The sequence below is a fragment of the Anomaloglossus baeobatrachus genome, chromosome 1 (genome assembly GCF_048569485.1).
Source record: "Anomaloglossus baeobatrachus isolate aAnoBae1 chromosome 1, aAnoBae1.hap1, whole genome shotgun sequence".
Classification (NCBI taxonomy): Eukaryota; Metazoa; Chordata; class Amphibia; order Anura; family Aromobatidae; genus Anomaloglossus; species Anomaloglossus baeobatrachus.
In genome coordinates this window covers 365,666,061-365,690,242 of record NC_134353.1, presented here as the reverse complement: position 1 = coordinate 365,690,242, position 24,182 = coordinate 365,666,061, and the positions used below count along the sequence as shown (strand labels likewise).

At 45.2% G+C, this 24,182-nt stretch overlaps 1 protein-coding gene across 1 annotated transcript in view; it reads left to right on the top strand.

Moving 5' to 3' along the window:
• The window catches only part of LOC142314449 (calcyphosin-like protein), a 58,715-nt gene that overhangs the window by 24,672 nt on the left and 9,861 nt on the right, over window positions 1-24,182 (top strand). Inside the window, exon 2 of the mRNA XM_075352469.1 lies at window positions 8,994-9,137. Coding sequence (XP_075208584.1) covers window positions 9,001-9,137 — 137 coding nt within the window. The 5' untranslated portion in view covers window positions 8,994-9,000. The remainder of the gene's footprint in view (window positions 1-8,993; window positions 9,138-24,182) is intronic.

Below are 24,182 nucleotides of genomic sequence, written 5' to 3'. Positions count from 1 at the left end.
ACCACACGGACATTACACATACGCATACACGGACATTCCACACGCACACACGGCAAGCATATGCCATCACACAGATGTCACACGTACCGGAGAAACGCCCATAAAAAACGGAACACGGACCCGAAAAACGGAACGTGTGACACGGACGTTTTTTATGCGGAAGTGTGTTTAAGGCCTCTGGACAAGTGTGCCAAAATCCTTACTGCAGTGTTCAAACTTAGTCAACAACTACAGGAACGTCTGACCTCTGTAATTGCAAACAAAAGTTTCTGTACCAAATATTAAGTTCTGTTTTTCTGTTGTTTCAAATACTTATTTCATGCAATCAAATGCAAATTAACTCTTTAATAACATACAAAGTTATTTTCTGGATTCTTTTGAGGATTTTCTCTTTCAAAGTTGAAGTGTACCTACGATAAAAATCACAGACCTTACCATTCTTTGTAGGTGGGAAAACCTGGCAGTGTATCAAATACTTTTTTCCCAATATAATATATATTTTTATATATATATATATATATATATATATATATATATATATATCTCATCATACGGGGAGTGTAATAAAAAAAAAAATCCAAATTTATGTTAGTTCATTAAAAATCTATTAAAAAACCTTTCAGACAAGCATGCTTGTCTGCATTTTTTTTTAATGGACTAAAATAAATTTGGATTTTTTTATTACACACCCCGAACGATGATGCTGGATACTTCTTTTGACTCACGATGGTGTAAATCTCAGTACCTGCTTGTATTATTTATGTATGCTTGTGTTTTATTTATATATATTATTTTTATAACACATGCATACATAAATAATGTGTTATATATATATATCTTGAAAAATTCTGACTCTCAGCACATCCACATTTTATTAATCTTGCACTTAAAGGGGTTATCCGGCTTCTTTGACATTTTTTTTTATTTCCCTATTGGGCTACATTGGGGCAGGTAAGTAGATAGAGACCACTTACCTGCCCTGCTGTCAGCCCCTCTCCCCCGGCTCAGAGCGGTCATGTGACCGCTCCTGCCACGATTTTGCTGCTTCCGGTCATTTCATGTCAACATGGGCAGGGCCATGTTGACATGCAAATGTGGAAACAGCATGTCACCTCCCTGCTGGGTGTTCACAGTGTGATGAGCCCTGCCCCCATCCCTGCACCCTCCCACACATTCCCCCGCACCTCTTTTACTCTCCAGTAACCTCCCCCTGCACTGCTGTGGAGTCCGTGACCTGGGGGCAGGGCCTGGCGGCAGCTGCCGTGGTGTCAGCTCCAGCACCGGGCCCCCTGCTCAGGATCGCACATTCAAATGTACCGGCATCACAGATCACAGATGCCGGTACATTTGAAAGTGCTGATGAGAAGCAGCACAGCGCTGCTTCTCATCACTGTCCCTCCCGCTGTCTGTGCTCTCTTCAGCACAGCGGTGACGTCACTACTGTGCTGATATGTCCAGGGCACAGACAGCGTGCGAACGTGCAGGAGCGGCAGGGACCGAGGAAGGGTGAGTATGTATTCCACATGTGTTCCCGATGGGGATGGGAATGGGGATGGTTGCAGAGCCATATGTGTGCGTGAGCAGAGCCATATGTGTGCGTGTGCAGAGCCATGTGTGTGCGTGTGCGGTGCAGAGCCATATGTGTGCGTGTGCAGAGCCATATGTGTGCGTGTGCGGTGCAGAGCCATATGTGTGCGTGTGCAGAGCCATGTGTGTGCGGTGCAGAGCCATATGTGTGCGTGTGCAGAGCCATGTGTGTGCGTGTGCGGTGCAGAGCCATATGTGTGCGTGTGCGGTGCAGAGCCATATGTGTGCGTGTGCGGTGCAGAGCCGTATGTGTGCGCGTGCGGTGCAGAGCCGTATGTGTGCGGTGCAGAGCCATGCGTGTGCGGTGCAGAGCCATATGTGTGCGGTACAGAGCCATATGTGTGCGTGTGCGGTGCAGAGCCATATGTGTGCGCGTGCGGTGCAGAGCCGTATGTGTGCGGTGCAGAGCCATGCGTGTGCGGTGCAGAGCCATATGTGTGCGGTACAGAGCCATATGTGTGCGGTGCAGAGCCATATGTGTGCATGTGCGGTGCAGAGCCATATGTGTGCATGTGCAGAGCCATGTGTGTGCGTGTGCGGTGCAGAGCCATATGTGTGCGTGTGCGGTACAGAGCCATATGTGTGCGGTGCAGAGCCATATGTGTGCGTGTGCAGAGCCATATGTGTGCGTGTGCGGTGCAAAGCCATATGTGTGCGTGTGCAGAGCCATATGTGTGCGTGTGCGGTGCAGAGCCATATGTGTGCGTGTGCAGAGCCATATGTGTGCGTGTGCGGTATAGAGCCATATGTGTGCGTGTGCGGTGCAGAGCCCGATGTGGGGCTGTTATTTTCAATTCTGTAGTGATACGAGGTCAGGTGCTGGGGAAGAATACTGACAGGGAATGTGTGTGCAGGGGGTGGGCAGGGGGCGAGGCTGGACACTGGGGAGGGGCTGGACACTGAGGCTGGGTGGTGACAGCTCTGACTGGGAGGTTTTGCACAGGAAGTGGTCAGTTTGCTAGAGCTGAATGTAAACAAGAAGCTGCAGAGAATAAAGGGATAATTCAAGAGGAACAAAAGTTAGAAAACAGAAAATAACAATGTAAGTGTGATTTATATGACAATACAGCACAGATAAACTCAAAAATTTTTGTTAAGCTAATGTCGGACAACTCCTTTAAGATTTCATTTAAGTGGCTACCAAATATTTGAATGGTCACATTTTCATGTATTTGTCAGTTCAAGGTTTAAAGTCAAATCTTCAACCCAAAAATGTTTTATTTCACTACCTTAAAGAGAGGGAAATACACAATGGGTTGAATTCGTCATGAATGGAATTTTTAAGTCACTTTTCTTTTCACTGCGTTGCTATTATTTGCTACAAATTTATTAATTGTGTGATAAATTTGGCCCATCTGTAGATATAGGGTAATTCTTCAATCCAGAGCTAATATTCCACTTTTTCACCCAATTTGAGTAAGAATTAAATTTTTTTTATGGGAAACTCTAACAAGGTTTTGGTTACCCTATATGAGAGCAGCATGATGTATGGGCAGAAACACTGATTACAGCTATATTTCACTTACTAGGCTGCTTGGTGAAGTGTTTATAAAATGCCCGTTTTATCTGCTGCCGATCTAACACTTCTCAGAATGCTGAGCGCTGTATGACCCCACCCACAACAATGATTGGCAGCTTTCTGTGTACACTGTGCATTAGCAGAAAGCTACCAATCAGTGGTAGAGGCGGGTTATACAGAGCTCAATAATATGAAGGATTACATGATAGCAGGTGTACTAGTCCTCTAGTGATACTCTCATGCTGACAAAACAGTTATTTTATCAAAACTACAGTAAGCAGCCCAGTAAGTAATCAAAGTCTTTATTGCTATATTATGCTGTACTCAGATTAGGTGGCAAAAACCTGGCGACAGATTCCCTTTAAAAAGTTGCAGTCCATGAATCTGCCTTACAGCTTATTTGCATAGTTCACCTTGTCCATTTTCCCACCTGTTTTTCGTACGTGGCAAGAGTGGCGCAACACAGCCAAATAATTTGTGCAAAATTGGTGCAAAACAATTTGTGGCTTTTAGACACTAGAAAAAAGGCACATTCATGATTATTCCACCACTTCCCCTCTCCCCGATATGCCAAGTTTGGTTTTAATTATATGTGTTTTGCTTATTAGTCGATTATTTTCCGTCTTTCATTGTAAATTATACGATAGTACCCATTTATAGAGGACGGAGGATGTTGCCGATGATTTAGCAGCAATAATTACTCTGAGTTATAAAAGGATAATGCTGGGTTTTATTTATGGTGTTTGATCCCTACATTCCTAGATGTAAACAAATATCAACAAGGGAATTCACAGGAGAGGAAAAAAATCCTGAGGGATAATTACAATAGCAACAGAAGCTAAGAAACCATAAGAAGCTGAGTCACTGAACTATATACACTCCAGGGTAAGACAAGAATAAAGTCAGGATGGCTGCAAAATGTAGCTGATGTTTGGGGCGCGTTCAGATGTCTGTACTAATCAGTCCGTGATCGGACCACAATGCATGGACTGGCCGCTAGTCTCACTACCTGAAAGGGATAGCTGCATAAAAATATACAGTGTGTCCACCCATATCCTGTCCACCGCCATTAACTTGAGAACGGTGGCAGCTATAGGCATAGAAGTGGTGTCTAGGTATAGTAAAGTAGCCATGCGCTACGCAATGAAACCACCTATGGCGCCACCTGGTGGAAAACAACGGAGTTAGCAATTTTATCTCGAAGTTAAAGTTAAATGCTGAAACGATGTATCACTAAATTCACTAGGTGCAACAATTCTGACAGAGGTTTTAGATTTAGCATGTAGTAGAGCTCAGAAAGCTGCCCCCGCCCACACCAGGCTCTCTATGTACATTGTCTATAGACAGTGAGCTGCTAATCACAGCAGAGGGCATGTTGGACTGCCCAGCTTAAGCTGCTGTAGTCTAAGCAATCATAATCTCCTGGTGCTAAAACAAACATTGCAGCTAAACAACAGCATTGATCTTAACCCCTTCACGACCGGCCTATTTTTCTCTTTCCGGTTTTTTTTTCGCCATTCTTCTTCTGAGAGACGTAACTTTTTTATTTTTCAGTCAATATGGTCATGTGAGGGCTCATTTTTTTGCGGAACGAGCTGTAATTTTAAATTAAACAATAAGTTTTACCATATAGTGTACTGGAAAACGGCAAAAAAAATCCAAATGCAGGAAAATTACAAAAACGTGCGATAGCACTATTGTTTTTGAGATATTTTATTCACTGTGTTCACTATATGGTAAAACTGATGTATGGGTGTGATGCCTCAGGTCAGTGCGAGTTCGTAGACACCAAACATGTATAGGTTTACTTTTATATAAGGGGTTACAAAAAATCGTTTGTCCGAAAAAAGTGGCGCACGTTTTACGCCAAATTCCGTGACCCGTAGCGTTCTCATTTTTCGGGATCTATGGCTCAGTGACAACTTATTTTTTGCGACTCAAGCTGACGTTTTTAACTGTACCAATTTTGCGTAGATGCTACGTTTTGATTGCTTGTTATTGCATTTTGCACAAAAGGTGTGGCGACAAAAACAACATAATTTTGTCGTTTGGAATTTTTTTGACGCTACGCCGTTTACTGATAAGATTAATTGATTTTATATTTTGATAGATCAGGCGTTTCTGAACGCAGCGATACCAAATGTGTGTATATTTTTTTAACCCTTTAATTTTCAATGGGGCAAAGGGGGGTGATTTGAACTTTTAGGTTTTTTTGTTTTAGTTTAACTTTTTAAAACTTTTTTTTTTTATTCTACTAGTCCCCCTAGGGGGCTATAGCGATCAGCAATCCGATCGCTCTGCCCTATCTGCTGATCACAGATACACAGCTGTAAAGAGCAGATACGCTCACTTTCTGCTTAACTCTGCTCTGAGCCGAGGGAAACTGAAAGTAATTCATGTGTAATACAAGAGTCATCACATAACCCTGTGCTACGATGACAACCACCGGAAGTCACGTGATCATGTGTCGCCCCCATGCCAGCAGCCGGCGCTGCTCGGATCCGGGCCTTCAGGGGTGGTGGCTCGAGGGTCTCCGGACCCAAGGGTCTTGTGGACACGCCGAATAAATGGGGGGACATAGATGTACGGGCTGGGCCGTAGTAAGTTCGTGAAGCCACCCACGGTGTGTGGTGAGGTGGGACACCACCGCTGCTGTTACGGGGTACCTGGGGGAGATGTTGTGCAGCAAGTTGTTAACCCCTCCGTGGGTAGGGATGGTGGCCCCGAGACCCGGTTGGCGTGTGCAGGGGAAGGCGACCGCAGGGGGTGCTGGTGTACTCACTGTTAGTAAAACACACAAGTCTCTGGTAAACCAAGGTGATGGTGGCCCGTGCCATGGCCGGTTGCGTTCTGGTCGGCCATCTGGCTGGTGGTCTCTATCCTTGTCCTGCACTGCTGAGTGAAAGGTGGACTTTCCTAGTGTGAAACTCAGGAGTCCGCTCCCGGCTGGATGTGGCCTAAGGAGCCGTGCCCGCAGACGCTGGCCCTTGGGATCTATGGGCCCTGACGGTGACCTCTTATCCCAAATTGGTGGGCTGTTGTCTTTTATGAGGGACTTTGGGTGGGACAGAACCTCTAGTCCTGGCCTCAATCGGTTAATTAACCAGCTCCAGTTGGTTCTGGTCCTGGCTTCAGGGTCCGAGTACCCCCCTTTGTGCTACGGTTTCTGGGTCGGTTCCCTGTGTCGGTATCGGCGGGCTACAACCCTGTTCCGGTCCACCTCGGTTCCACTGAGCCGTCTTCCCGTCTCCTGCTGACGGAGACCACCGTCTGCCTCCTAGCCAGTGGCACCAGGGCTCCTACCCTGGTACCGTTCAACTTGACCTTCACTGCTGGAGCTACACTTAGCTCCAGCCCACACTCCTCTCCAAACTGAACTCTAAAGCTTAACTACTCTTTTTCCCACCCCGGGCTGTCTGGACCCCTGGGTGGGTGTGTCTCAACTGCCTGGGCATGCCCACTGGTGTGTCTATCTTTCCCTAAGGCCTGCAACACACATCCGTGCCTCCGGTACATGTTTGGTACGTTTTTGCACGTACCGGAGACACGTTGACCAATGTTCCCCTATGGTAGATGGCACACACACGTAAAATCACACGGAACGTGTGTCCGTGGGGTTAGTATGTGAGTGCGTTTTCCCACACGGCCGACATGTCCGTTTTTGGCGATCAGCACGCAGGCACGGACCCGCTAAAGTCAATGGGTCCGTGCCTGCACGGACGGCACACATAGCATGTCTGTGTTCAGCATGTACCTTCCGTGTGTGTTTTTAAACGAACGATGTCGGGTTTTTGTTTTTTTGTTAAATGGCAGTCTACTTACCTTTTTTTCTGCTGTTCTCAGTCATCATCCCTTTTGCGCTTGGTCTGTATCTTCCTCTGTCGCATACTCACCATTCCCCGATCATCAGCGCGGTGAAGAACAGCTTTTCCAAAGATACGCGGCTTCAATTAATTTGAAAATGCCGGCCGCTCATTAATCAATCTCGTATTCCCTGCTTCCCCCGCCCACAGGCACCTATGATTGGTTGCAGTTAGACACGCCAACACGCTGAGTGACAGCTGTCTCACTGCAACCAATCACAGCCGCTGGTGGGCGGGTCTATACTGTGCAGTAAAATAATTAATTTAAAAAAAACGACATGCGGTCCCCCCCAATTTTGATACCAGCCAGGGTAAAGCCATACGGCTGAAGGCTGGTATTCTCAGGATGGGGAGCTTCACGTTATGGGGAGCCCCGCCGCCTAAAAATATCAGCCAGCAGCCGCCCAGAATTGCCGCATCCATTAGATGCGATAGTTCTGGAACTTTACCCGGCTCTTCCCGATTTGCCCTGGTCCGTTGGCAATCGGGGTAATAAGGAATTAATGGCAGCAACCCATAGACATCCCCAATGATTAACCTGTAATTTAAAGTTAATAAACATACACAACGAAAAATCCTTTATTTGCAATAAAAAAGAATAACAAATACCCTCTTTCACCAATTTATTAAGCCCCAAAAACCCATCCATGTCCGGCGTAATCCACGGAGGTCCCGTGTCGCTTCCAGCTCTGCTACATGAAGGTGACAGGAGCTGCAGAAGAACACCGCCGCTCCTGACAGCCCCACGCAGCAACTGAGGTGAGCCGTGCGATCATCTGTGCTGTCACTGAGGTTACTCACGGCCACCGCTGGATCCTCCACCTGTGACAGCAAGTCACCCTAGTGACAGCGATGAAGTCAGAGGTGAGTTGCGGTCTCGGGGGGAGGACTCCAGCTGGCCGCGGTTAGCCTGAGTGACAGTAGCGCTAATCGCACTGCTCACTTCAGTCACTCAGGGGATTAGCGGTCACCGGTGAGTCCTTCACGGGTGACCGCTAATCAGTACGCGACACCCAGACAGAGCCGTGGTATGACAATGAAGTCGGGTGAAGTTCACCCGAGTTCATTCTCATCGCGCAACTCTGTCTGCTCTCAGCCGACATGTATCAACGACATTGTGCATCACACACGGAACATTTCACACAGACATTACACGTACGCATACACAGCTATTCCACATGCACACACAGCAAGCATACGCCATCACACGGATGTCATACATACTGGAGAAACGCCCATAAAAACAGAACATGGACCCGAAAAACGAAACGTGAGACAAGTACGTTTTTTATGCGGAAGTGTGTTTTAGGCCTAAGGGGGGGTGACTAGATTTTCTGGTTGGCTGTGTGTTTGCTAATGAGGGAAGGTGTAATGCGGGGGCCTAACTGTGAATACCTGGTTTGGCCACGGCGTCACAATCACATCACGTGACTTCCGGTATCGGCCGGTAAGTAAAAGTTTACCGCCGATGCCGTTATAATGGCGCTGTCCCATATTGACAGCGCCATTTAAGGGGTTAAACGACACGAGCAAATAACGATTCTGCACGTGCCTAGCAGGCACACATCTCAGCTGTGAAAATCAGCTGAGATGTGCGCCAATCGCGGCAGGCTGCTGGCAGCAGACAGCGGGCAGTAACATTATGACCGCTAGGATGTAATATTACTGCACGCGGTCATTAAGGGGTTAATAAGAGAGGTATCACTGAAATCTGTGTTTTACCCCTACTGTATAAACCTGTAAAGGGGGCTGATTACCTGGCTTCTCTTTAAAGCTAAGCTAACAGTTTTCTGTCATGACCTATGCACTAAAATGAGTCAGGCCCATCCTTCATTTACCTCACATGTGACACATTGTTACAAGAAGCTCTCTTCACCTGACAGAAGTGGAGCTGCTAGGAGTGGCGCTGCTAATTTATGATTGGAACACATTTAATAATTCACATATATTATGGTAGTAAATGTATATTTTCCATATGTATTGTATTCAACCATCCTAACTGAAATGCTGTTCTGTTTTTGTAGGATCATCATGGCTGCAGTATCCCAATTCGAGCGAGACATGATATCTAAAGCTCGACGCCAGATTCCCCAGTGTCAGGACCCTGTAGAGAGGCTAAGGCTGCAGTGTCTGGCAAGAGGGGCATCTGGAATAAAAGGGCTTGGCAGGTAAGCTCACAAAATGCTAGTCCCTACTTTGAGGGGATTTTGCCATATCTGACAATAGACATTCATAGCAAAATATATCTTTTATTGGTTAATATCTAAAGGCCAAGCTATATGAACAGTTGGATCCTGCTAATAGTGGCAAATCTCATTGTTACACTTCAGCTGTATCTGTATCCTGGATGTCTGCCGCCCCCATCAGCCGGGCTGCTCGGATCCGGATCCGCAGTGTGGCTTGAGGGATTCTACTGCACCCGGGAGTCGCGCGGACACTTCAAATAAAAGGGGACGTATTTGTACGGGATTTGCCGTAAACTGTTTGTGATGCCACCCATGGTGTGTGGTGAAGTGTGGTACCACCGCTGCTGTTTTGGGACTCCCAGGGGCGATGGGATGGCAGCTGGATATTAACCCCTCCGTGGGTAGGGATGGATGCCCCGGGGCTCAGTGTCTCTATGCCGATGATAGTGACTGCAGGGGCCGGCGCGCCCGGTCGGACCGGGGGATGTTAGGTTACTCACGGTTGAATAAATCACACAAGTCCAGTGGTAAACCAAGGTGCTGGTGGCCGGCCGCCGTGGTCGGGTGTATCTGGTCCCACACCCAGGCTGATGATCCGTAACACTTTCCTCTGCACTCAGTGTGTGGTGTGTTGGACTTCCCGGTGTGAAACACGGGAGTCCGCTCCTGGTCCTTTTTGTTGGGAGCCTTGCCCGCTGACGCTGACCCTTGGGATCTTCCGGGCCCTGGCGGATGCCCTATCACTCTCGGTGGGTGGTTGTCTGCTTTTGGGACTTTAGTTGGGACAGGACCTATAATCCTGCCCTCAATTGGTTAATTAGCTAGGCCGTTGGTTCCGGTCCTGGCTTCAGGGTCCAAGTACCCCCTCTGTGCACGGTTTCCGGGTCGGTTCTCCGGTGTCGGTACCGGCGGGCTCCAACCCTGTCCCGGTCCACCTCGGATCTCCGGCAGTCGTCTTCCCGTCTCCTGATAGATACGGACCACCGTATGCCACCTAGCCAGCAAGCCGGGGCTCCAACCCCGACGTCTTTCCTTTCTGACTCCGCACTTCATTGGAGCTACACTGCTCCCCTCCTCTCTCCACTTCACTCCAACTTCCACTTGCACTAGAACTTGACTCACTCTCTTCCCGCCACGGGTTCTCCAGACCCCAAGGTGGGCATTCTCCATCTGCCTGGTCCCACCCACTGGTGTGCCTTTCTTACCCTGGGGGGGTGTGACTAGGGTTTCAGGTCGGCTGTATGTAACCCTGTGTGGGAAGGTGTTGTGCAGGGGCCTCTCTGTGTGACTACCTGGTTTTGCCAGGGCGCCACAGATGCACTTAGTTTAAAACGATGATGGAACATTTTCCCTGTGACCTCTCAGTGCAGCGGGCTTGATGATGTCACTCATTGCACCCGCTGTGCAGAGCCTCAGAACACACACTGAAGAGACTGGAGTGGGAGAGAGAAGCTGTTTTCTAGTTTGTTTGTTTGTTGACTACTTATGTGAGGATATACCAGGAGAAGGAAAAAAATCCAGCACTCGTGTCCAGAAAATATATTAAAACTTGCTTTTTTATTCAATATTCATGGTAAAATGGAAATGGATCATATCCACAAGGTATAAAAAATCCCCATACCTTTATACCTTGTGGATATGATCCATTTCCATTTTACCATGAATATTGAATAAAAAAGCAAGTTTTAATATATTTTCTGGACACGAGTGCTGGATTTTTTTCCTTCTCCTGGAGTTTCTTGGCCGGGCCGGCTTCACCGTGCACCTGTCCTTCATTGGAGTCTCCATGTGATCTGGGTGAGCTGATTTTGTTTTTCTTGTTTCACTTATGTGAGGATATACTATATGCTGATAATATACTGTGGGGCCATCATAAAGCGTGAGAGAGTCCTGGCTACCATCAACTGTATGTGGGAAGGACGGTAGGGATGATAAAACTGTATGGGGCTTTGGGGGCCATCAAACTGTGTCAAGGGTTGGGGGGGATTATACTGTATCTAGGGTTGTAAGTGGCATCATACTTTGTGAGGGCCATTATACTGTATGGAGGACCATAAAGGGTTATTATACAGTGTGGAGGTCATTATAATGTGTGAAGTGCTATGGAGGCTATTTTACTGTGTGGGGGCCACTATACTACCATATGTGGAGGACTGTGGTGATGCCAATATATTGTTTGGAGGGCTGTGTGGAAGTCATTATACTATGTGAGAGACATTTAAATGTATGGGGGACATTATTTGTGTGGAGGCCATCATACTGTGTTGAGGACTGTGTGGAGGCTATTATAATGTGTGGAGGTCATTATATTGTGTGGGGGCCATTATGTAGTATTGGGACATTGTGGGGCATCATACTTTGTGGGGCGGTACTGTTGGGTTATCATACTGTGTATGTGGAGGGTACTGTGGAGGAATTTACTGTGGGGGTATCATACTTTGTTTCGGGGGCACTTCTGTTAGCATCATATCTTATGGGGACCATGAAAAGTGTATTGTAGTGACTGGGAGCACTAAGAGACTTAAATAGGAGCAAAATTACTTTGTAAGTATCATACAGTTTGAAGATATACCCTTCTGTGACTACAACTATCCACCGTGACTCCACCAAATAGTTTTTTGTTTTGTGGAAGTGGTGGGACCCTGAGGAGAAAGGGGCCAAAATTAGGACTATTGCTATGGGCCTCCTTGCTTTCTAAAGATGCCTGTCACACAGTGGCTGCCGGGGTTCAGCCAGGTACGCGGGAACCCCCGGCTAGCGCCGCAACACACAGGGTACACAATACGATGTTGGGCCCTGGCGCTAGGGAAAGGGGAGCAGGGTCACCTTCTAAACTCACCTGAGGCTGATCCCTGCACTCCTTAATGTCCCTATAAGGGTTTTTTCACCCCATTGTCGATCACTTGCCTATCCCTATCTTTTCCCTGGACTCAGCCCTGTATAGTGCGTAGGGCAGCGGGAACGCTAGTCTCAGTCTAGGTTAAAGACACTGAGAGGATAAGACAGACAAGGGTAAAATAAAAAGCAATCATACAAAGCACTCCAAACAACAAGAGGTAATAATGAGGAGCGGATCAGAGGGGAAAAAAACAAAAAGGACAAAGGAAGGGAAAAACTCAATACAGCTTTCCCATAGCAAATGTTTTCTGAATGGCTTCCTGGTCCTCAGATCACAGGTTTCCCCTAGAAGCAAGCTAAACAGAAACTATCACCAGCAATTACATGAACTAGAAGGGAAGTCTTTATTGCAGAGGTAATTAGCAATAGATAACAGGTGGCTATTGCTTTCATTCAGAATTCAGGAACCAGAGTATAGGTAAGTTCACACAGTGCGTTTTTCGCGGCTTTTTTGCGCGTTTTTCGGGTGCGTTTTTGCTCAAAAAACTGCATGACTTTGCTTACCCAGCAAAGTCTATGAGTTTTCATTTTTGCTGTCTGCACACAGCGGGATTTTTTAGCTGCATTTTTGTGGTGCCCACAAAAACGCAGCATGTCAATTATTTTTGCGTTTTTCACTGCGTTTTCCACCCATTGAGCTCAATGAGATGTTCAAAAACGCAATGAAAACAGCAAATTGCAAATATAGCTGCGTTTTAGTGCGTTTCTATGACTAAAAACGCAGCTATAGATGCAAGGGGTGGGCAGTAAAGTGACATGTACAGGAAGAGGATTCCTTCTGTCAGTAAACACAGAAGCGTGAATCCTCCCCGGTACCGTCACCGCTGCGTCCACCTCCAGTCCTGTGCATGTCAGCTCCCATGCGCACCATGGCCGGGCGGGAGGTGGAGACAGCTGTGAAAACAAAAGTGAACAGTAGAAAAAAAAATTTCATACTCACCTGTCTGCAGACTCCCGGTGCCATGCCCGCTCCCAGCTTCTCTCCCGGTACCGCCGCTCCGGCTGTGTGCAGACGGCCAGGACACCGCCGATATCTGCAGGACCTGGCGATGGATCACCTGATGCAGTCACCTGACGCATCAGCTGATCGTAAGTCTCGCGGTGACGCCGGCGCCCGGCCGGCTTCACCTATCAGCTGATGCCATTAGATGACTTTATCACTGATTACCGGCAGCTCCTGCAGCGATCGGACGGGATCAGACTCCGCTCCAGGAGCTGTTGGTAATCAGCACATAAGTGAGTATTTTTTTTTTTTTGCACTGATGCATCAGCTGATTGTATAAACGGCTTTTATACAATCAGCTGTTGTGTGATGTGATTCACATCCTTGATCCTGACACTTCATCTGATCGCTTTGCCTTCCAGCAAACCGATCAGATGATATTGGATCCGGATTGGACGGCGTGGGACCCTTGACCCAGGATTTCAATAAAGATGGAGTCACTAATTGTGTTGTGTTTTATTTCTAATAAAAATATTTTTCTGTGTTGTGTTTTTTTTATCTTTACTAGAAATTCGTGGTGGCCATGTCTAATATTGGCGTGACACCATAAATTTCGGGCTTAGGGCCAGCTGATAATATACAGCTAGCCCTAACCCCATTATTACCCAGCGAGCCACCCGTCACCAGGGCAGCTGAAAGAGTTGGATACAGCGCCAGAAGATGGCGCTTCTATGAAAGCACCATTTTCTGGGGTGGCTGCGGACTGCAATTCGCAGCGGGGGTGCCCAGAAAGCATGGGCACCCTGCACTTTGGATTCCAATCCCCAGCTGCCTAGTTGTACCTGGCTGGACTCAAAAATTGGGCGAAGCCCACGTAATTTTTTTTTAATTATTTCATGAAATTCATGAAATTAAAAAAAAAAGTGCTTCCCTATATTTTTGGTTCCCAGCCGGGTACAAATAGGCAGCTGGGGGTTGGGGGCAGCCCGTACCTGCCTGCTGTACCTGGCTAGTATAGAAAAATATGGCGAAGCCCACGTCATTTTTTGGGGGGGGGGGCAAAAACCTCCTGCATACAATCCTGGATGGAGGATGCTGAGCCTTGTAGTTCTGCAGCTGCTGTCTGCTCTCCTGCATACACTATTGGATGACGTATGCTGAGCCTCGTAGTTCTGCAGCTGTCTGCTCTCCTGCATACACTAGTGGAGAATTAAGAACAAATTGAAGAAGGAAATGACATCAGACCTTTTTTTTCAACAATCTTTAATGGCATTGTTCACTGATAAAAAACGCATAAAGACGCAGTGAGCAAAAACGCAGCAAAAAACGCACCAAATCACGGCAAAAACGCGTGTGTTTTTGACGTGTGTGCGTTTTTGTGCGGCTTTTGCCGCAAAAAACGCACAAAAACACAGCGTCAAAAAAACGCAGTGTGTGAACCTAGCCTATCTACTTAACTTTAGCAGCACTGGAAAAAGGAAAATCTGCACAGCCAGCAGTATTAACCAGAGCAAGTGTGTATAAAGCCCTGCGCTGTGATCTCCTGACACCAGAAATAGGAGGGACCACTCTCTGTTGTGGTACCCTCGTGACAATGCCCCTATATATGTAGTACAGAGGTAGAAGTCACAGCCCATTACTGGTGCTTGATGGGACCAAAATTTAATTGGCTACATAAGAAGATGGAAATATTAGAAAAAGGGGTTCATAAGTTTTTGCCTATGCCATTTTGATAACAAATATGTTTCTCACAACTTATTAGTTATCTACTGCTTACAGAACTTATATGTTTAGTAATAAATTAACATTTGGAAACATCTATTGTTTTTTGGTGTAATTACTTAATTAAAATATGCAGCTGTTTATGTCTGTACTTCCAAGAAACTTTAAGGCGTTTTCTTAAGCTTGAACATTATTGCCTCTACATCAGATCTACATCAGATAGGGGATAATTTCCCGATGACTGAATGTCTCATCATCAGAACATCCAGTGATCCCAAAAACCAGGTCTCAGAAGAACTCCATGTGAATGGAGAACTAGTCGGTCATACACACTGCTGCTCCATAAATTCCTAATGGGACTGCCGGAGTTAGCCAAGTTCAACCCTTGGTTGGTCTTCAGCAATCTCATAAAAATTAATGGGGCTCTTCAGGGATTGACATTCAAACTTGAGAATACCACTTAAAAACTCTACTTTTGTGGACTTTGACCTATAGTCAATTAAACATTTTTAAAGAATTCAACCAATGCTGAATTATTAGGATCATTCCTGTTTTCCCACTTTAAATAAAATATAATTAAAGTCTATAAAAAAATGAGAATTCAGTGTAGGTGATCTGTTTTGCTTTCTCCAGAGTTGAAAAATAAATTATTTCTGCACCTCACTTTTTTACATCTTTGATTTCCCACATTCACTACCCTTAAAAAGGAAATGTGGGTGGGAATAACTAGAGGTAAATCAAAGAAAAAAAGAACAAAAAAATTCAATGAAAGCGCCACAATAATTAAATATTACCAATACCTTTAAAAATCCCATTACTATGTTCCCTGTTACTATGTGATAAAAAAAAATTACAAATCCAATTTTTTATGGACCTATGCAGTTTGAAAGCAACATAGATGGGCCAATACATTAAACCCACCAAAAGTGATACTATTTTCAAAATAGCTTTCATGAAATATGTTAAACTTTAAGGTCCTTTTTGGGAATTAATGCTAGGTGGAATGAACAAATTAAAACTTGAAATTTTTCTACTAAAATGTTGAAAATGCCCCAAATTTACAGAAGGGGTAATAGGAGAAAATGGATATTAAAACCTCTCTTTAACACAGTGATATCACATATGTGGTCAAAAACTGTTGTTGGGGCATATAACAGGACCTGAAAGGGAAGAATGATATAGGATTTTTGAAGTGCAAATCTGGCTAGCATAGATTAAAGATGCCATGTTGCATTTGCTGAGCACCTCAGTAGACACCTCCACAAGTAACCGAATTTTGGAAACTAGACTTTCTCAAAGAAGTAATCTAGGGTTGTGGTCAAAATTTGCAACCAACCGGTACTTTATAACATTGGGACCTGAAATTAAAAAAATAAAATTCCATTAAAATAGAGTAAATTTAAGTATTATAAAATGGTGTTAGTAAGGGCTAGGGGGCTGCAAAAGGAAGCAAAATGGTGATTAAAGCAGGACAATTATCCTTATCGAGTTTCCATGCTGCTGTCACACCATTTCCGACTCCACTCACTAAACCTCATGAATATTCACTGCTTCCACACTCACCCTCTGTGACAGTGTCTGTGCTTGGTTGCAGGCAGATTGCCGGCATTCCGGTTGCCCTCACATTAGCTGTCTGAGTTCCAAAGTGGAGTGTTAAATTTAATAGATAATTGGAAAAATGGCATAAGGACCCCCATATTTTGATATCCAGAGCAGATAAAGTAGACAGCTGGAGCCTGCGGCTCCCAGCTGTGTGCATTATGCTGTGTATTATAATACGAGTGGCCCCATGTGGCTTTTTTAAAATAATTTAAATAATTAATTTTAAAAAAACAGCATGCGGTCCCCCCCAAATTTTGATACCCAGCCAAGGTAAAGCAGACAGCTGGGGGCTGGTATTCTCAGGCTGGGGAGACCCATAGTTATTGGGTCCTCCCCAACCTAAAAATAGCAGCCTGCAGCCGTCCCAGAATTGGTGCATGCATTACATGTTCCATTTCTGGTGCTTACCTGATTCATCCCGGTTGCCCTGGTGCAGTGTCAATTGAGGTAGTGTAAGGAGTTAATGACAGCTGTTATTTGTCAAAACATGATAATGAGACCCCCCCATTACTAATCATGTAAGTAAAAAAAATAAACACAAAACACTGAGAAAAATCCTTTATCAAAAGAAAAAAACAAGAAAAAAACCCTCTTTCTCCAATTTGTTGACCCCCCAAACCACCCCTGGATGTCCAACGTAATAGACACCACAACAATCCCAGCTCTGCTACATATGAGGTCATGGTGCGTGGTCACTTTAGAAAACATGACCAGTCACTGCGGCCACGGAACACACTGACAGAGCAGCAGCTGTGAGAGTCATGATGTCAGTGAATTCAACTGAGGTCACAGCTGGTGGTTCCCACGGTACCCCAGCTGTGACCTCAGGTGAGGACTTGTTTTTAAAGGGATAGTTGAAGTTTTTATTGGTACCATTTTGGGATACATAACATTTTTTTTTATCATTTTTAAGACTAAGTTGACATATATACTATGTTCTATGCTGAACACTTACATCTGTTTTTCCTTATACATTTTTAAAATTTGGACAAAACCATTCTTTATATTGAGTCAGATAAAGTCACTTTGGATGCTGTTTAACCTATGTTTCGCTGGAGTTCCATCTTTTTAGGTATGCAAACAACTGTGGTGAATTACATTTTTGTTTTCTAAAAAGAAGCCTAAACAGATGGGACATTGTCAGAATAGAGCCCAGACTAATCCCAAAGTAAGAGAGTGGGGTAACTCCAGCACACTACTAATTTCCCGTAAGAACCAAAGAGACATAGTAAATTGAAAAAAATCTTTTTCTCTTTATTTTGCTCGTGAAAAGGTGAAAAATAGTGCTATACAAAAGTCCGCCAAAAAGTCCGCCGACGTTTCGGCCAATTGGCCTTCCTCAGGTCAGACAAGCTGCATATTTACAATGGTAAAGATACAAAATAAAACAAAGAGACATCAATCAATGCAGGTAAAAAGGTATATGTAGATACAGAATTACATACATGAGTAAGTACATATGAGGATACAGAGAATCAAATGGGGAGACCATGATACAGTGTCAGGGGTATCAATCACAATAGAGAGATAATGTCAAAAATTAGAGAGACCTTTTCAGAGAGAGGGCAAGTAATGTTAGTGTAAATACATATAGAGGGTACCTCTTGTCAGGAGGGCACGGTGGGTACGATGTTCCTATGGTAACCACAATGTGGTGACTGGGAATTAGATGTGGGGTCACCTCGTACCGTCAGATAAGGCACAAGACCTGTATGTGGAAATAGAATGAATGGAACACTAGAGGGAGATATAGTGGGAGATGTAGGGGAAGGACAGTTATCCAATGGGTCACCTGTGTTGAGGCAGGCTTCTAGTATACTTTATTGTGAAGGGATCATTACATGTCCATATGTTCCATATGTGCCGCAAGCACGCTTGGGTGCTCAAGAATCCTTTCTATTCCAAGGTGGTTATAGTTGCGCCATATTATAGATATAGGGGAAAAGGAACAATGAGTATTAAAAGGGGAAAAAAAGGGGGAGAGGGAAGGTATAATAAAGTCTAGAAGGATAAGGAGGGGTTAAAGATGTATCATACCTCGAGTAGCAATTCAATACCAAGGACTGGAGAGCGGAATATAGTCAGAGGGTATATAGAAGAAGGCAGGATCTGACCCAGGTAGTTACCTGTATGAAGGAGAAATTGACTATGAGGAATATGTGATGTGTCACAGGTGGTGTATAAATGGAGGAGAGAAACAGATATGTACCTATGGCTACAAAGGTTAGGCATAGGAGAAGGTCCAGGAGGGTGATGGGAGTCCGGGCGACTACCGTCTGAAATCAAAAGGGGTAAGGGCTAAGGTCAGTATGAGAGGTGTCAGGGGAAAGATCTGCTGCTGTCCAGGTGAGCCACTTACCATGTGTCAGAGGTGCTGGGGGACTGAACCGCGCGTCCTGTGGAGTGCAGCCCGTGTAAAGAAGTGAAGTGTTTATCGAGGATGGTGCCGCAACGTCACTTCCGGTTACGGGATGAATGGAGGAAGTTGAAGGAAAAGCAGTGTTGTACCGCGCATGCGCGGGTGGGGATATACATGGTGGTAAGCAGTGAGGGCATGATGACGTGCGTTACTACCGCTGTTTGGAACGCGGAAGTGAGATGGTGAACCGCACGTGTAGGGGGGCCGTACCATGAGGTCACATGATAGCGGATGGCCAGTAATCAGGACGAGAGTGCTGCTCCAGTGCTTGAGCTGGTGATAGGCTGTAGAGGCTAAAGGGGTGACGTGCGTGTTCTGCCACAGGAGTGGTGTTAGTTCTGTGAAAGAGAGGGATAAGGGGAAGTCGTTAGAAACATAGATAAGATGCATGATACATATGTATAACATATAAATGCGCATAATGGAGTGACAAGATAACACCGTATACACTGGGAGTGTGTTCTCATAGTATAGGTATATAAATGTATAGATAGTGGTGGTATTGAAGTATTTAGATGGTAACCATGCTATGTAGCTCAAATGAGAAACAGTAGGGAGTCCATAAGCTACATGTCCAAATGATTGATATGCATATGCGTAGAATGATCTCTGCAATGCGATAATTAAACTTAGGGACTGACACAGTGTTGACGGCGTTATCCTGCATACAATATGTGATTAAGCAATAGTAGAAAAGACATCATTATGATTACCAGATGGTGAGCCGCAGTAAACATACAGGGACTGACTTGCACACGTATATGAAGGAAAAAAACATTTTATTAACATAAAGCATATAATGACCATGGAACATATATGGATGTAGACCTCAGAAACCAAGTTCATACTGTATTTACGATTTAACCCATGGGGTTCGAGGGTGCCCAGGGTATGAATCCAACGAGATTCTCTTTCACGGAGTAATTTGACCCTGTCACCTCCCCTACGGTTGACACCCACATGGTCAATAACCTGGAACTTCAGTTGGGAAATCCTATGGCCAGCTGACATAAAATGGAAAGGAATGGGTAATAGCGTCCTACCGCATCTAATGTCGGATTTGTGTTTTTCAGAGTGACCCATTACCTACAATATAATCACATTGATACTCCTGTATATACCACCATTTATTCTGCTATCCAATATCAGGTATGACATCTCCTATTGCCTCGCTTTCCCCTATCCTTTCCCCAATTCATTCTCATCTCTTATCCCTTTACACTTCAAATATATCTCACCCCTCTCTTTCTCTACTCCCTCATCTCCTGCTGCTCTCCAGAAGAACATTTTCCACACATGACCTGCACACGTACAATATACGACCACATCCTTATCCATAAGTCACAATACCCATTCCACTTATATGTATTTACACTAACATTACTTGCCCTCTCTGAAAAGGTCTCTCTAATTTTTGACATTATCTCTCTATTGTGATTGATACCCCTGACACTGTATCATGGTCTCCCCATTTGATTCTCTGTATCCTCATATGTACTTACTCATGTATGTAATTCTGTATCTACATATACCTTTTTACCTGCATTGATTGATGTCTCTTTGTTTTATTTTGTATCTTTACCATTGTAAATATGCAGCTTGTCCGACCTGAGGAAGGCCAATTGGCCGAAACGTCGGCGGACTTTTTGGCGGACTTTTGTATAGCACTATTTTTCACCTTTTCACGAGCAAAATAAAGAGAAAAAGATTTTTTTCAATTTACTATGTCTCTTTGGTTCTTACGGGAAATTAGTAGTGTGCCGGAGTTACCCCACTCTCTTTATTGACTGTTTTCTCCTGAGCACCTACGCGAGGTGAGGCGAGGTCTTTCTCTTACGGACTAATCCCAAAGTAACTCTGTCTGCCTCAAAATAGTGATGGTTCCATTGGGGGTTACATCTGAATCACATTTTTCTGAGGTACCTGCACAGAGTATGGCACAGAATAAATGTGAACTAAGCCTTACACTGATTTTTAGGAGGCAGAATGAACAAACAAACGGCAATTCAACAATTGCTAATATTTATTTTTATATCACTCTCCATACATTATAAGGTTACGTTCCCATTATCAGGATCAGTTTAGTTATTGACGCTGCAAAATTTCTGCATCTTAGTTTACTTGTGTTTCTTTCATTGTATTTTTGTCCGTTGCGTTTTTAATTGCTTTTATGACTGTTTTTTGTCTGCTTGGTGCGTCATCCTTAAAATACAGCTTTTTTTTTTAACTTCATTTAGTTGTAGATTAGGTGCAAATTACATGAGTTTTTGGTGCGTTTCCACCATGTAAACACACAAAAAAATGCATGTGTGTATGTTACATGTGAATTTTTTGCATCTAATCCAAGTCTATGGGGAAAATCTGCGCAAAAAACTGAGCATTCAGACAAAAGAAATTCACACGCTGTGGCTTGGAAAAACACTTTGCAGGTTAATTTACTCAGCGTAAAATAGAACTACAGAAGGCCTGAGAATTCTATTAATCCCATCCACTTTGCTTATCCTGTAAGACATTGTGTTTTAGAAGCAGTGAAAATATTAGTCCTCAACGCGAGTAAGGCTGTGCTCACATCAGCAGTATTTTGCCGCATACGCTACCGCAAGTGACCGCATCTTGCAGCGATTCCATAGGAAATTAATGGAGCTGAAACGCATTTGTGACAGATCCGGTTTTGCGGCAAAATACCGCTGATGTGAGCGCGGCCTAACCATGATCTTGGGAACGTGCCCTAAGTGATTGGGTCAGTACTATAACAGTGATACCAGATGTAAATAGTTGTTTTTATGTTTTGCTACTTTTACTCAAAAATTGTTTTTAGATGCCATATTCTGTTTATTTTTTGACAAAGCTTGTTTTGTGCAGAATGAGTTGAAGTTTTTATTAGTATCATTTTAGGGTACATAATATTTTATAATCACTATTTATTCTGATTTGTTTGCTGCAAAATAAACAAAACTCAACAATTCTGGATTCAATTTTATTAAAGATGGCTGAGCACTAATATACTTGGGTGCTCGGTCCTCAAGTCAGTCAGATTAGATACTCTGAAAGTGCTCAAGTCAAGTAACGAGTTTAAGGAGTCAATGATTGGGCAGCTTGCCTCTCCGTCCACATACAGCCAGCTATAAACAGGGCATTTCTGGGGGTAGGGCAGGATTTTTTCTTTTTGTTGTTTTATACACTACAGCTGAAAACATTGGTTTACCCCCAGTGAGACCCGTTAAGAGACTGCGATTCGTCGTCCCTGGGGTGTCTGCACACATTATGCAGTGAAGCAAGCCTGTGCATTGTGGTCATTGCTTAATGGGCAAAATATCTGAGCATCCATGATACTCAGCCGAGCTTTGAGAGTACGCAAGTGACACGCCCGTACCAGGGCCGTGGGGTGATTCGTTACCGGGCAGCGGTTCTGTTCCTGGGGTGCCGTGGTGGCATGGCCAAGCTCCGTGACCCCGGCGGTGTTGTTTAAATATAAAGGGGATGATGACAGTTTATTCATGACGCCATCTGTGGTATGCGGCAAGTTAGGTGCCACCGCTACGACATGGCGCTCCCCAGGGCAGATGGTTAAGCAGCTTAGATGGTGTAGCTCTCAACAGGTAGAGCTGGGCCCCAGGGCGGATTGGGGTGGTAGTAGTCTATGATTGCAGGCGCAGGCGAATAACAAAGCGACACAGGGATGCAGTGTCAAGGTGTTTTACTCACTGTTGGAGGTTCCAGGGTAACACGACATGCCAGTGACTGCCTTTGGAGTGCCCGGGCTTTACTGTGATGGGCTCCAGCTGATCCCGGGTAGTTCAGAGGTCGAGTCCGGTGCACCGTTCTTAAGTGTACCTTCCCTGGTCATCTTCCTGTGCGCCCTCCTACCTTGCGACTTTGCTCACTGAACCCTGTGCCCGTGGACCCTGTTGGGGGGCGTGAAGCTCTATCCCTTGGTCCTTTTGGGTCGCCTTACAGTGAATTCGTGTGTGAATGTGGCTGCGGTGTTTGAAGTCACCTCAGCCACTGGTTTTGCTAGTGGAGTACATAGGTTCTTCTCCTCTAATCTAGGGATCAGTCCCCGTGTTACGACCTAGTCCTCCCACCCGTAGATTATATGTGGAACAAAGCCACGGGAGGTTAACTCCCGTGGTCTCTAGGACCCCTTCTGTCTGTGCTCGGGCCGAGCGGTACCAGCTCCAGGCCTCGTGTCTTCGCTCCTCCACTACTCCTTTCCTTCTTTCTCCACACTCCACAACTGACTGAATGAATCTGTCCCCACTAGTAAAGGGTGCTTTACACACTGCGACATCGCTACCGATATATCGTCGGGGTCACGTCGTTAAACACATCCGGCGCCGGTAGCGACATCGCAGCGTGTGACACTGTGACACCAAGGAGCAACGAGCAACGATCGCAAAATCGTTCAAAAACGGTGATCGTTGACTCGTCGCTCCTTTCCGTAATATCGCTGCTGCCACAGGTACAATGTTGTTTGTCGTTCCTGCGGCATCACACACCGCTATGTGTGACACTGCAGGAACGACGAACATCTCCTTACCTGCGTCCTTTGGCAATGCGGAAGGAAGGAGGTGGGCGGGATGTTACGTCCCGCTCATCTCCGCCCCTCCGCTTCTATTGGCCGGCCGCTTAGTGACGCCACAGTGACGTTGCTATGACGCCGAACGCACCTCCCCCTTGAAGGAGGGATTGTTCGGCAGTCACAGCGATGTCGCTGACAAGGTATGTGAGTGTGACGATGTCGTAGCGATAATGTTCGCTACGGCAGAGAGCACCAAATGTCGCACGGACGACGGGGGCGGGTGCTATCGCGCTCGACATCGCTAGCAATTGCTAGGAATGTCGCAGCATATAAAGCACCCTTTAGTCTCCAACCCCCAACTTGGCTTTGGGTATAATCACGCCCTTGCCACGTCTGATGAGGTGTTACTGAATGAGGGTGTTATGCTTTGCGTAAACCAGTTGTGACCTCCTTCTTACCCAGGGTGGAATACCATACCTCTGGATGAGGTGCAGTACCTCTGTGGCGACTGAAGCCTCAGAGGCGCCACACAAGCACCTCCATGCTCGATTCAGTACCGAGCACTTGGGATCATCAGTAATTTTTTTTTTTTTTTTTTAAGCCATTCAGTGTGTGGTAAAAGAAAAGTAACATTTTTGTTCTTTGGGTTATTACAATTATAGAAACTTTGCAATTTCACTTTTTGTTATATACATGATTATTTCATTTGTGCGAAATGGAACACAAAAAAAAAAAAGAGACAAAAAAATGCAAATTGGATATAATTTCACACAAAGCTCCAAAAATGGGCTGGACAAAATTGCTGGGACCCTCAACTTAATATTCGGTTGTACACCCTTTGGAATAAATGACTGCAACCAATTGCTTCCTATAACCATCAACAAGCTCCTTACACCTCTTAACCTGAATTTTGTACCGTTC